At 41.4% G+C, this 14,898-nt stretch overlaps 1 protein-coding gene across 5 annotated transcripts in view; it reads right to left on the bottom strand.

Moving 5' to 3' along the window:
* Positions 1-88: 88 nt before the first annotated feature.
* Positions 89-14,898, bottom strand: part of LOC129367464 (neurocalcin-delta A) — a 62,391-nt gene continuing 47,581 nt past the window's right edge. For 3 of the 5 annotated variants that reach the window (XM_055041896.1, XM_055041897.1, XM_055041900.1), the window contains 4 exons: positions 12,187-12,597; positions 5,488-5,593; positions 3,809-3,928; positions 89-1,843 (listed from right to left, as the gene is read on the bottom strand). In XM_055041896.1, coding sequence (XP_054897871.1) covers positions 3,831-3,928; positions 5,488-5,593; positions 12,187-12,564 — 582 coding nt within the window. In that variant the 5' untranslated portion in view covers positions 12,565-12,597 and the 3' untranslated portion in view covers positions 89-1,843; positions 3,809-3,830. The remainder of the gene's footprint in view (positions 1,844-3,808; positions 3,929-5,487; positions 5,594-12,186; positions 12,598-14,898) is intronic. The other 2 variants (XM_055041898.1, XM_055041899.1) reach the window with 1 other exon arrangement.

The raw sequence follows: 14,898 nt of genomic DNA, 5'->3' as shown, positions 1-14,898 counted from the left end.
ATAAAAGCGACATTTTAACAAAGACCCTTTGGTTTTTCCCGTCCAACGCGAGACAGAATTTAAATGAACCACACACACACCACATGAATACGTCGTGCACGCAGTATGCCATGGATTTAATGCTCGCCTTTTAATAGACCAAAAAATAAGAGAATCCTGTGTTTCAAAACATCAAGTCACTAAAATACAGGATACCTTACAAAACCTACAAAATTCAACTATTACAAACATTTTTGTTCAACATATAACCATTCTATAGTAGAAATTTATACAATACTGTTTTGTTTTCATTTGGCACTTGATCACAATTCGCGAATTTGTTTGACAGAAATATTACACCTCATTTTTCCTCTCTCCTTTTATAAGAAAAGCTTCTTCGTGTACATTTATTTAAAAAAACAGTAAAAGCGACACATTGTGACAGCATCGCTGGGGTGGTTGGGATTCTCTGTTGGTCTTTAGCATTTTTCTGAACATTCAAAGCTTCTCGTTGCTCGGTTACATTCGCGGGGCGGATCCGGCTCGGGCTGCAGTCTCTCTCTCTCTCTCTCTCTTCTCTTTCTCTCTCCCTCCCTCCTCCGGCACGAAGCCGAGCGAGGAGGCGGAAAAACCCGAGCGAATCCTCCCACGCGCGTCCGCCGGCACGCGCTCGATGTTTGACCCGACAGCCCGCCGTTTCGTTCCGCTGCCAGTTTGAGTGTCGATGAACTTTACAGTTATAAACACACATGCGCTTAAGTCACATGCAAACGTGTGGCGTTAGTTCACGCGCCTGTAGACCCGACGACTACATGCAGCATTTCATGAAACACGTTAAGAGCGCGCGAGGCCTCGCTTTTTTAGTCGAAATAAAAGAATCTGGTCCGCATGCTTGATATCTGGCGACATTTAAATAAACATCTTCTATTATTATTATTTTTATTATTATTATTTCACCACAACTGTGTTCGGAAGAGAACGTTCTGGACTACATGGAACTGCTCAATGAGCTTTAAACAAATACCTACTCTACACTGTTAGGACTAAAGTGTGTTGTGTGAGAAGCTGGAGCACAGCAGCACTTCCTGTGCTCTCACTTCCGTCATTTCAAAATAAAACACAAGAGGACCAGACGCAGGGAGAGGGACGCTCGTCACAAAGTCTAAGTACGGATCCAGGAGCGTATGCATAGTAGCATAATGTTACGCGACGCGTCCGTTCCAGCACGATATATAAAACAAACAGTCTATCAAGTTTACAAAAAAAAAAAAAAAAACCTGGAACGAAACAAAAACACGTCTTACAGTAGAAAAGAAGAAAATGAAATGGGGACTCGTCGTGAGCGAAGGACAGACTTCACAGGTCCTCTCTTGCTCACCTGCAGCGCCTGCTGTCTCTCCCTCTCTCTTCTGCACGCGCTCAGTCTGTCACGCGCGGCGCTCTGTGTGGGCCTAACTGGAAGATTTGAGAGAACAGTGAGCCAAGCAAAGACACTGACACAGAGACTCCAGTTTACACTGCATATATACACACACCCTACGGTGAACCGTCTCCACTCTAACAGGCCTACAGGAGAACTGAGGAGGAGTTACAGTCAGAAAGGGGCCGGAGGTGATGGTGGTCTCCAGGATTTTGCCTGGATTTCAGACACAGACATCTGTTGAGTTGGTGGGTCGAGTAGAGGGTCATAGAAGAGGGAGGGAGGGGAATATTAACGAAGAATTAGGCTCCTGCGGCCGTCTTTAAAAAGTCCTCAATACATGTTGAAGGCCTGGCTTCTTCTTCATCTTCATCTTGTCATTCTTCATCATCAGTCTACTCCATAGTGCAGAGTTACAGGCATGTAGAGTCACCCAAAGAAGCACTGCAAAAAAAACAATCTGCAGTCAGTCAATGTCTCAAATTATTTTAATATCTGCATGGATCTACATAACGTAAGAATGTCTAGCACAGCCATTCATACTGCCTGAATATTTTTCCCTTTTATCACTTGCTGACAAGCGTCAGTGCTTTTTTTTTTTTTGTCAAATTAAAACTATCTTTTGAAAATAACACCCTGAAAACAAGTATTAAACAGATGTTTCACTAAACTCACAATTCTGTATTCATTTTCTTATCGGTCGGATATAAAATCCTCATTTTAAATGTCATGTTTTCATCAGCTGCAAGTGGAAAATCGCCACAAATAACAGAAATAAAGGCTTTCAAAACATCCGAATGAGTGGAATTGATCTGTGTAATGTGAAATCTGTATATTTTAAAACCTTAAAGGAGTTGAGATCAGGAGTGCCGTCCCTTTAATGTGGCGCTCAGATGGCACGCTGTATATCTGCGTATTGTTACTGCGCAGCGGCAGGACGCTTTCACCAAGCTGCAGTCGGTCTGCAGCGTCACTCAGTGAGTTCTGGCTGAGTTCTGGCCCTGAGTTAATCACCACTGCTGGGAATCCACTGACTCACACTGAGGTCACAGCGCTTCCCCTCTACCTGTTAGAGCAAACTCACACTTCACCCTCAGTGAGTGGAAAGTAATATCTCACCAAACACATTGTTACGAAGTGCTGCTGAACCCATTATGTTAAAAGGAGCTGCATAAAAAGCAACCCCTCCATCCCCCTTTTTTTTCTTGACAGCGGTTTTTCTTTTTTTTTCATTCAGTGTTGGAAAAATGAGAAAATGTCTTTCATTGCAAAAAAGCAATTCTTCAGTTATTGTTGATCTATTTTCCAGTTTAGCACACTTGAAATAGGGGAAAAAAATGAATCTAGAAGAACGATTCCCTGCAACATGTAGGAGCTAGTTTTAGGTAAATAATTTCTCAACAGTTCAACTGAGAAATTATTTCACTTGCAAGACATTTTCCCCATGTTAAAAGTAAAATAATCTGCCAGTGGAGCCAGTATTGATTAAGCTATTGTTTACTTAAAAGAGGCTGATGTATCATTGGTGTCCACAGTGTGGCACGAGGGCCATTTGTGGCTCTTGAAATGATGTTGATCGGCCCCATGACAACGAGTCAACAACTGTAAAAAAAAACTTACTAACAAAACAGAAAACAACTGACGACCCCAAACATTTGTGCAAAGTTTTTTGCTTACCTTTTGGATCATTAGGGATTTACAAATTTAATAAAAATGGTGTTCACTTTCAAGCAGGTAAAGGTTAAAACGAGAAGAATCACAATAAACTCCTTTTTGCGTTTTAAATTGAGTGAATTTTGTGGTCTGCATTAGTTTCCATTTGCCAGTTTTGGCCTCATGGGCAAAAGATTTTTGACACCACTCACCTATGACTTGATGAAAAGTTATTTGTATGTCAGTTTTGTCTTATTTACACTAGAAACCAGATAAAAATAAATAAATACTTGGTGAGATTTTGTGTTTTTGCAGCGTTCACAGTTTGTCAGGCTGGAATCTGGGAAACTTTTACAATATGCAACAGAAAACGTGAATCTGATCAGCCTGGACTAGACCTGTCTCTAAGCAGAGATGGTGAAAGTAGGACTTTAAAAGAAAACTGAACCAACGCACTTTTTGTCCGATAAAGTAACATTTCGCAAATGTCTATAAATGACATTTAATGGCTTTAAATCGATTTTTCTGCAGGTTTAGCTGCAGCCTACCAGGTCACCTCCTACAGCGCGGGCTGCTGGGAGGAACCAGGCTTCGTGGGAGAAGAGAACGGCTAGTGAGGCTGGACCTCCGCCCTGCCTCTGTTACATCAGCACCGCAGTCAGGTTTGCACGACTCTGAACCGATGAGGCGTTCCCTGTCCTCTAACTGCCTCAAATGAACTTTTAGTGGAAGAGCCCGATGGAGTGTGAGGCTTACAGATCGCGGCGCTGCCTCGGGTTTAGAACTGGCCGGCGCTGCTGGGGTCGCACTGCAGCAGGCGGACAATAGACGGGTCGCTTTTTGCTCCTTTGATGAATTCCTCCAGAGACAGTTTACCTGTACACACACACACGCGCACGCACAGCAGCAGAAAAAAGAAAACAGAAAATGTTTCAATGATCATGTGGAAATTTGAGGATGAAAAGACTCAATCTCACAAAAGAAATGCTAACTTTTATGCGGCTTTGGCAAAGTTACTTTCTTAGGGATTTTCTACGAACCCTGGATTTTTAGTGCTCAGGAATGGCCACCAGGTGGCGGTGTTTGGATGCTTAAGTCACCCTCAGCCTCTGGCTTCTTCCATACAAGCCAGCCCATTCCTCCTCCTCCTACTTCTACTTCTTCTCCTCTTCCTCAGAGGATAAAAAAGTACTTCCTGGTTCTGCTCCCTCACATCATGTCTGTTTTAACAGCATCACGGTTTAAACGCTTTGGTTTGGTGTGTGAAGCTCATGTGTCCCAATTCTACTGTCACAAACTATTAGGACTCTCAGAGAAATGGACACAGAAGAAAGAAAGTCTGGTCTTGGAGTGAAGGAGATTCCAGTTCCTGTTTGAGTTCAGCTGCAGAACCACTCTGGCTCTCTGCTGTGAGACTTCAGAGGACGATTCTGCACATTTTCCACATCAAGTGGAATGAAACTAGGAACATTTGCAACTGGCACAAAAACAATAAACTGGCTCAATATTTACATTTTCTCAAAACATTGTAACTGAAACAGATTTATTGATCTGACTATCATGTATTTATTTCTGGTTCATTTCTCTCCTTTATTAGTTCCTTAACTTCCTTTTTTGAATCCATTTTCAATTCCTATGTAAGAAGGAATCTCTAATTACTAATTATTATGTACATTAGAGTCATTATGTCATTATGGAGGCCCATGGAGAGTCATGGTGGGAATATAACACTGAAACAGAGGTGGCCGCTTTGCTACGTTTCAATTTTTGAATTATTGCTGTTGTTTTTTTTACATTTATTTTCATATTTTTCACTGCAGATGCACCGATTGCAGTTGTCTGGCCGATTGTTGAGTTTTAAAAAGGAAACATTTTGGTGCCCGAGTTTCTAAAGAAAAAATATTTGAATAAAATTTTAGTACAGTGATACATTCTCCTATATGCAAAAAATGTACTAACTTCACAATTCTCAAATACTTGATGTTATTGCTACCTGAGCAGATACCCTGACTAATTAACAAGCTTATAACAAAGCTACACTATTCAGTGCTGAAGTTGATACAACTTTACCAGGTGCTTTTTCTGCGTATTTGTCCTATCTTCGGTTTTTCATTATTATTAAATTGCGGTTAAATAGTGTGATACCATGAAGTTTTGGTCATTTTTATCAGAGGTTATGATCCTCAGACTGATCCATGATTAGTGTTGTGTGAAAAGAAAAGTTATTTTCTTTATTATGTTTTCTTTGTTTTGTTTTTTTGATAAAGGCCCCTTTCTGTTTCTCTTCAGATGAATTCTGAGACACCTTAGACTTAGGAAAGTTTCCAGCTGTGTTTTATAAAGCAGTTCTTTCTGAGGGAGGCCACTGATCCAAGAGCCTACAGATGGTACATGAAGACCCAACAAAAACACAATACTGGAAAAGACAAACTCACCGTCTCTGTTGGTGTCCATCTGCCTGAAGATCTTCTCCGTCCTCTTCTCGGGCGTCGACTCGTCCTCAGGCATCTTCATCACAGACGAGACCATCTTATATATCGCCTAAAGACAAGGACACATAGCTGTTGGAGTAACATTTTAACATCTCCCTGACTCATAAGGCAGCTCCGCTTTCTTGGTCCATCCAGGGCTTGTTGACATTTTTATCGAAATGTTTCACTTTAAAATCTCACTTAGAGGAATTCCAATTGTTTCTTCTAACTGCACGCAATACGTCACAAAAACATACAGACGAAACAAACATGAGCTCAGTTCTGTTCCACGGTAATATGTTGAAGCTTCGTGATTTCATAAAATGATGAGCAGTTCATCTCACCCATATTAAACCAAAACTGTTTCCAGGCAGAAGAACTTCATGTCATTATGTAGCATGGGAGGTTATGCTGTTGCCTGGCAGCAAGAAGGTCCTGGGTTCAAATCCTGCATGGAGTTTGCATGTTCTCCCAGTCAATGTGTGTGTTCTGTGCAGGTACTCCAGCTTCCTCCCACAACCGTGAGGAGGCTGAGCGAACATGACTGTGAGGTCAGCTGAACACTCCAAGTGTGTTTTACACCAGAATCTTTTCACTAACAGAGCATGTTAAAAATTTGAATCGAGTGTTATGACTGCAGCATGTGAAGCTTCAGTTGATAGAAAACTATTTTCAGAACAGCGCCGACCCGACAACTGGAGAAGTTATTGCAATAAACCATAATACTGTTGTTTGGAGATCTTTTTGAAGTAATATGATGATAATGACATAATAACGCAAGAACACATTCCTAAAGGTCAATAAACTCTCAATTCTAATGGACATTTAACACTAGAACAACATCCAGGTCTACTCCAGACCAAAACACCAGACTCGAGACTTTTACCACCAGTGTTTGGTAGAAAGGGAAAAATTATAAATCATGCAAAATGGAAATGATTGAGTTTGTCTTCATTCATGATGTGATTAACTGATTTCCTCCTCATTGCAACAGTTTACTAAAAACACTTGTCTTCTGTTTCAGGAGGCGTTCAGAGGTCGTACAGCCTGTCTCATTCAGAGTGAACCAACATTATGTCAGTATGAAGCCGTTCTGCTCGCTCCGCTCCGCTGCTCTGCGATTGGACGTTCGCAGCTTAGGTAGACCAACATATGCACGCACACAATCCCTGACAGACTATTTACCCGTGTTGCGTCTCCCTCTGCTCTGTGGCAGGCTGTTTGGCAGTAAACAGTGGAATCACAGTCCACTCTCTGTGCCTTTAATAGGGAGGTGGGTTTGAGGGGAATGGGAGCTGACATGTGAGCAGAGCAGGGCTGATTGTGATTACAGGCCAGCCAGAGCTTCATATAGGTGTTGATTATGCTGCTTATTACCCAGAGGCAGGATGGAGGAGCAGCCGGGTCAGAGAGGAGCGGAGGGACAACCAACACTGACACTTAATATCAGGCCCTGATTTCAGCACAGAACCGGCTCAGTTATTATCTGATGAGTGTTCAGGACGTTTAGCCAATATCGCAGTCAGCTGTCGGCCTTATCTGGAGAAACACACTCACACCGGATCCAGTTCCTAAACCCCTCCATGACAATAAGGAGTGAAATGATGGGAATTGCACCGCATGTCATCTTAACTCGATTTACTATGAATTCATTCCCTAAGATCTCCAAATGCTGCATATGGTCCTCCCCCTCCCCCAACAGGGGCTGTTATCTATTTGATGCTGTGTAATCTCAGACGTTTACATGATCAAAATCACATTTCCCACTGAAGACGAGACGCGCCAACTGTGTGCAGAGCCTCGCCCTCAGGGGGCGCACTCACTCACAAATTCAATCGGTCCACTGAAGTTTTTTCTCTCTTTATGGAACTTCTGTGTTAGAGCAGTAGGGCCATGGTAGGTAGAAAATTGATCGAATTTCCAAATTTTGAGATTAATCTCAGAAATTTCCAAGACAAAGCAAGAACACTTCTGAGTTTGAAAAGTCAGAAAAATTAAATTAAGCTCAGAAAGTTTCAACAGCAAATGTCAAAGATTTTGTGAGGAGCTTCAAAGAGGGGGAAGGTGATCCGCACAGAAGGGGTCTCACTCCCAGAAGGAACAATAGCAGACATAGAGGACAGTTACAAGTACCTAGGTATACCATAAGCAAATGGCAACCTCGATGAGGTCACAAGGAAAAGAGCCACAGCTAAATACCTCCAATGAATAAGGCAAGTCCTGAGAAGCCAGCTCAATGGCAAGAACAAAATCCGTGCAATAAACAGCTATGCCCTGCCAGTAATCAGATACCCTGCTGGAATAATTAGCTGGCCAAAGGAGGAGATAAAAGCCACAGATATTAAGACTAGAAAACTACTAACATCTGTGCAGTATATGGACTGGAAACCCCGAGATCAAAGTGGGGAACACCCCCAAAGGTGGTGGAGAACGCCAGAGCTAAGATCCTGTGGGACTTCCAGATCCAGACAGACAAAATGGTAATGGCGAACCAACCAGACATTGTCGTAGTGGATAAACAACAGAGGAAAGCCGTTGTGGTAGATGTAGCAATACCAAGTGATTGCAACATCAGGAAAAAGGAGCACGAGAAACTGGAGAAATACCAGTTTCCTCAGGGAAGAACTGGAGAGGGCCTGGAAGGTGAAGACCACAGTGGTGCCTGTGGTCATCGGGGCCCTCGGGGCAGTAACCCCCAAACTGGAGCAGTGGCTACAACAGATCCCAGGAACAACATCAGACATCTCAGTCCAGAAATGTGCAGTCCTTGGCACAGCCAAGATACTGCGCAGAACCCTCAAGCTCCCAGGCCTCTGGTAGAGGACCCGAGCTCAGAGGATAAGAACCACCCGAGGTGGGTGAGAAGGGAATTAAACATTTTTTTTTATAAAGGTATATATCTCCACAGAACTACAGTAGGAAAATACTTATCAAACATCATGCTTGTTCTTAACCACAAATCACAAAGCTCTCTTTCTAATGAAAGGGAGCTAGCCAGTGCTAACCACACTGGCTAGCAGCGGTTCTGCCTGGTGGCTCTGTCAGAGTTTTAGGTAGTGAAAAGGCAAAAGAAAGAGTTGCCCTCCATATGTCAACAGTGTCGTCAGAGCAAGCTAAAGGCAGTCTGGACTGTTCTAGCTGAAAGTGAATGATGTGAACTGCTTTCTTCTGCCTCACCAGATGACCTGTCTGAATGCCCCCTCCCTCCGTCTGCCAACAGGAACAATTACCCCCGCCCTGCACCCGTCTGCTCCGCTGACAGCACAGCCTTCCAGATGAAAGATATGCAGGCGTGAGATATCAACTGCTGATGAGTGGATGATGTAGCTTTATGCGTTTCTGTGTTCGGCTCTCGCCATTGTCTGAAGAGCCGTGCCGACTCTGATCTGTCCCATTCAATTACTCCCACAGCAAGGCTAATTACGAGCATCAGCAGCGTTTACACACTCTCTGCAGGAGAGAGCATTAAATGGTGGGAGAGAGCTGGAGTTCTCCGTCACTGGCCAATGGCGGCCGGTGTCTAACGAAACATAAAAGCATCAGTGGGAGGGAAGGCAGGGTCCTCTGGGTGAAGCATTGGAAAGTGGCAGCAGTCACGTGGCTGTGGCTGACTACTGGTCACAAAAAGTGAAATCTGAATAGCGATCCGTCCAAAATGAAGATTAAAAACAACAATCATTATGCCCTTCTACAGCAAATAATTCTAACTAGGTGCTTTTTAATGCCTGACATACTTCAGGTGAGTTTCAAGCTGCAGGAAACAGAACCGAAAGCGTTCAGACCAGATGGAGAAATTCTCTTTTTTTGTCCCAAACTGAAATCTCACGTTGTGCTGCTGAGATCCTGTCAGAGGAGAAAAGGTGAACGGATGACAGCGTAAACGTTGTGCCTGCAAGAAATTACAGTATTTTGTCTGAACAACTAGCAGGCGGAGAGGTAAAAGGTACAGAAGACCTTCTTGCTGCTGTGTGACGAAGAAAAACTGCCGTACTGAGAAGAAACGAAATACTGAGAAGAAACGGTGAATGTGTGACATATACTCTGACCCTCAGATCAGTGCAAACACAATTAATCCCTGCAGGTTCGTGTGAAAGGTTTCTAGATGAATGAAATAAATAATCAGGGGGGCATTTGGCCCAATTCAGCTCCACTTTTAGAATATTTAAACATTCCTTGTTATGTCAGCAATAACTTGTTGAAATGTTAGGAAATAATGCATTTTGATGGCACTGATATCAATATATTTAAAAATATGGTTGGATGAACTTACTTATGTGGTGTCAAATGACGATACTCGTAACCAGTGTGCCTAAAAAGCCTGAAATGATGATTATAATAGTAAATTTTATTTTAGACCAGTTCTAGTGTTTCCTCCTCTGATTGGATATGATAAAGATTTGTAGCAAACAGAGACTTGTGCTTTTTTTCTTTTATTATTGTACCTTAAATCACTATGGCATTAGATACCACAACATATCATAACAAAATGTCAAATTTGAGTTATAACTACAGTAAAAAGAAAATACATTCTCAGTTAACTGCAGTTACATAATTTACATAATTTAATAAATAGATGCAGAATATGTCTACTGGTCGTGATCTCCCTCATTTGAGCAGGTAAGCCCAGTGAAAAGCCTGACAAGAATCCGAGTCACTGCATTCTAATGGGAAGCAGGCAGAAAGTTGATGTCAGTAGGCTGCAGAAGGAAGTGACAGGTTGAGGTGCAACTCACTGCAGTCTGGTTAAGGTTAAGGACATGAAACACATGTCAGATCTCTTTTCTTTAATTTCCTGCAGATGCCTTGAAAAAAGTGAAGGAGACTTAATTTAAGTCTGAAATTTTCATACGTGTACCAAGAGGCACAAACAGTCACAGGAAACAGTTTCACCAAAGATTAGAAAGACATCTGAGTCATAAAGCAACCAGGAAGTAAAACCAGCCGCTGTCCCTGCCAGAAGTTTACATACACTCATCATGAGCAGGAAGGTCAGAATCATTTTGAGCTTCTGATGACTTTTAAAGCTTTTCTCCACTATATAAAACATAAACTTAAAAATGATTCCACTCAGTTGTATTTAAGAACCACTACATTTGTTTATTGTGCTATTGTACGTCTCCCAGCAGAGACTGGTTTAGGTAAATAATTAAAAAAGGAAGTGACATCAGGAGCTCACTGATGAAATCATTTCGAACTGAACTTTGCATTTTTCTAGAGGGCTTGTACACGGCATGTCTCACTCGGCTAGAATAACCCTACAGATCAGTAGACAACCTGGGGTCAAGTGCCTTGCATAAGGGCACAAAGGTTATTTCCTATCAGAAAAAAACAAAACTCTTGGTTACATGAGAAACACCTAGGTGTAAATTTGCCAGGTCTGAATAATCTTGAGCTTATTAGTTACTGTAGAAGAATCAAAAAGAAGCGGTCCTGTGGGTAAAGCTCAGACCACAAAAACACGTTTAACAAAAGAAATTCACTCTTAGCTGTAAAATAAACAGAATTTAAAAATGTATTTTCTTTTCTTTTTTTTTGTTGCCAAAATAAAATATTTAATTCTACATTTTTGTATTTTAGTCACATTTTGGATTTGTAAATATGTGAAGCAGTCTTTGGCCTAAAGTCGACACGCGGATATCTGGGAAAAACAAATTTTTATGCGTCTTGAGTTTTCATTAATGCAAAAACTCAGTTTCATATCGCTAATAATGAATGTTTATAAAAACTCTGACCAAAGTGGAGATTTGACAAAATGCTGCATTTGGGTTCGTAGGAAAAGAGAAATTTGGCAAATAATGCACCAATATGCCCACTGACTTGCTTTGACATGATTCCCAATCAACATCGTCTTGTCTTACTAACTTTATATTCTAATAGGCTACTTAAAAACAGTTCAACATATATATATATATATTTGTCCACATCAATAAATCTTCTGGTACCATGTTTAATTTCTGACAGGAAGTCCTGATTGCTTTGAAGCAATCTGATTGGCTGACAAGCTTCAGCTTTGCATTACACTTCCCCCTATGGCTCTAGCATTTTCAAAACAATGTTCAGGAGTGGATTTGTCCGGGTTCATGTGGAAGAAAACTCTCCTGAAACTGAACCAGCGTGTGCCATACTATTTATTTAAACGATGTGGTGAAGACATTTGTTTTTATGAAGACCAGGCAATGTGTGGACAAAGCCTCAGAGTACTCTCTGCCCCTTAACGTCCACCTTGAAAAGCTATAATCAGATATAACTTTAAAAACATGGTGTGGCAAACAGGGCAGTGGCAGTCAGAGCTTAGAGGCAAAAAAAGTTTCTACATCAACGAAACATATCATTAACGCTCAGACTAATTTCAATGCTCACAAAAAGTGGGATCTAGAACGACTTATCTCCCAGAAACCATGTGGTAGAAAGAGCCACATGACTGTCAGAACTTCCTCTCACTTCCTGGGTATTTTGTTCTTAAAATATCAGCAGAGGCTCACAGTATCAGACACGGGCTGTGTTACGGATGCAGCTACAGCGCCGTTAGTTTTTGCTTTAGTCTTGGCCAAAGTTCTAGTTCTCACATGTGTTCCCTAAAAAATCAGTGAAGGCACAATCAGGAAATTTTAGAACGATTTATGTGCCGTCTGCAGCTGGTTAAATATGTTGCGAGACACTCACCTGTACAATCTCCAACATCTCAGCTTTACTGATGTACCCGTTCCCATCCAGGTCGTACATACTGAAGGCCCACTTCAGCTTTTGCTCCAGCTTGCCGCGGGACGTCACACTTAACGCGATGATAAACTCCCTGAAATCTATCGTCCCGTCACCGTTGGCGTCAAAAGTGCGAAAGACGTGCTCGGCAAACTTGGAAGCGTCTCCGTATGGAAAGAAGTTTCCGTAAATCTTCTTGAACTCCTCCATGGACAGGTTCCCGCTGGGGCAGTCCCTCAGGAAGCCCTTGTACCACTCCTGGATCTCGTGCTCGGTGAAGTCTGTGCTCTCCAGCAGGTCCTGCATCACCTCGGGACGGAGCTTACTGTTCTGCTTCCCCATGTCTGCTTGTCCTGTCAGTCACTCAGCTCGCTGCTGGGTGGGAGACACAGAGGAAAGACGGTTTGATTTTAGGACGCCACAGTTAGCATGCACTTCAGGACATTTAGCTTTCATCTCAGGAGAACAGTTCAAAGTTTACATGCTCTTTTGACATGTTGAATTTTGATAAATGCATGTTACTCAGATCTAAAGGTGACAAAATAAAGGTGGATTTTGTCACTTTTGATGTTTTTCTGTTTTGAGTGGTTGTAGTTTATTGGATTCAGGAGTGTGGAATTAGCAGTGGGTTTAGCAGTTTTAGTTTGTGTGAACATTATATAAATGTTGATACTTTTCATACAATGACCATCACCAAATGAAATTTGCTCTAGTCATATTCAATACATTACAATATGCATTCTGATGAAGCTGAATAGTCAGCAAAATAAAAAAAACAAAACACTTTTACCTTTTAATTTGTGAATTTTCACAGATTTGAGTTTTTTCAAATTTTTTCCGATTTCAGACTTTTTTGTTAGATTTCTGACATTTCTTCAGATTTTTTTTTCCAACTTTTGACTTTTCTTCAGATTCCCGAAGAGTGTTCAGTGTACCTTTGGACCATTACTTCAAACAGAAATAATTAATTATGAGACTTTTTTCAGTTAATTTATCCCAACGCTCAGTTTTCATCTACAGCTTCTGACTTCACAATTTATTACAGGCAACTGGAGCCAGCAAACATTTGCTAACATAAATAAAAGTGTTGAAATGTGAGGCAGGAAAATGATCTACTTGAATAGTTAAATAGGAAACTTCACAAAGTATGACCCAAAAATGAAAAACACATCAAATATACCCTCATTTGGACAGAAGAAAATCTCTCCTTACAAACTCCTGGAGCTTTCCATGGAAAGCAGATCTGTGTACTCTGAGTAAACACAGCACCATATGCACACCGTGCCTCCAATAACCCTGTTAAATTCTCTCCATTGAACACCAAATTAGGCTGAAATGCACAAGAAGGAAAACGTGGTGTCGTCAAATATTACGTAAGATGAGGTATTTAAACAAGATCCTCCACATTAATAAATTCTTGAGAAACTGTTTCTTCCCATCCAGAAGTTGCCTACAGTGTCTGTGTTTGCAGTTCAGATCTTCATGCAGCTTTACAATGCCCATTTCTGCTGTTTATACTCAATTTATGAGTTCCTGTTAAATGAGAAACACAATATTTGCTTAAAATATTCACCCACATAGGATGGCCACCAAGCATTTGATTGAGGATAAAGTGACACGTCTCCTTTTATGAAACACTGGCTGACTGCAGGCTGAAGGTGGAGAAAGGTCAGCTGAAAATTATAGTCATAAAACAGCTCAAGGAAGAAACCTTAAAGTGCTTTATCGCAATAACTTGCTCACTAGAAACTTTACAGTATTTCATTTTCGAATCAGCTTTACGGTGACATCATGGGCAGAAATTCCCAAGTAGCTCCGTTCACAAAAATGCTTTGAATCTGTATTTTTGTTCGCACAGCAGTGTTGGACTTCTAACGAGAGACATGGGCGACGGGGACAGAGTCAGCCTGCTGAGATCAGAACAGTGAAAAGAGGCACACTGGTGATGATTTGATTCTGCCTTTTTCTCTGCTAGCACAAACAGGAAGTGCCTGCTCATAAAGAGATTGGACTCAAATATCGTTAGTATGGTTGTATTGAAATGGCTCGTAATTTTTTGCAGGAATCCAATGCAATTAGGAGTGAGAAATAGCTTAATAGGCAACCTCTTTGGTTTGCACACACCTCAGTGTTTGAGATTGCGTTTAAATGAAAAGTGTCAGGAAATGAGTCACTTGTGTCCAGAAAACCACAGTGAATTAAAGGCTGCAGTTGGAAACCATTGGCGATGAAACTGGTGTTGGAGTTCACATCCCTTCAGTGGCTGCAACAGTCTCACTTTTTCAATATATCAGTGTTGGACCACTTTCTCACAAATTTGCTCTGATTTTTTTGTGTTGTGTTCATGCAGATACACAAGCAGCACAGTTTATATTTATATGTGTGTGTGTCCAGTGTGGTTAGCTATGTACTTTTGTTTTTAGAATAATGTGGTCTACAGACTGATAGCTTTGAAGTTGCATTTTTTTAATGCAACACAATGAAAGCATTGTGTTTCAGTGAGACAAGCTAATGGCTGCTATGTTAGTGTATCAAGTAAGATGTTGACTTTTGACTATTTTTCAAGTTGTTTAAAGTGGTACCCATGTTTGGAACACTTGCATAGCATCTTATTAGTTCCCTTAGACAGATCTCTGAGCGTAAAATACAACGTTAAGTACTGCATTTAGTTGACTG

This window comes from Poeciliopsis prolifica, unplaced genomic scaffold (genome assembly GCF_027474105.1).
Source record: "Poeciliopsis prolifica strain line A6 unplaced genomic scaffold, Auburn_PproV2 SCAFFOLD017, whole genome shotgun sequence".
Lineage (NCBI taxonomy): Eukaryota > Metazoa > Chordata > Actinopteri > Cyprinodontiformes > Poeciliidae > Poeciliopsis > Poeciliopsis prolifica.
The sequence above is the reverse complement of the archived record's forward strand: the minus strand, read 5'-3'. Positions and strand labels throughout refer to the sequence as shown.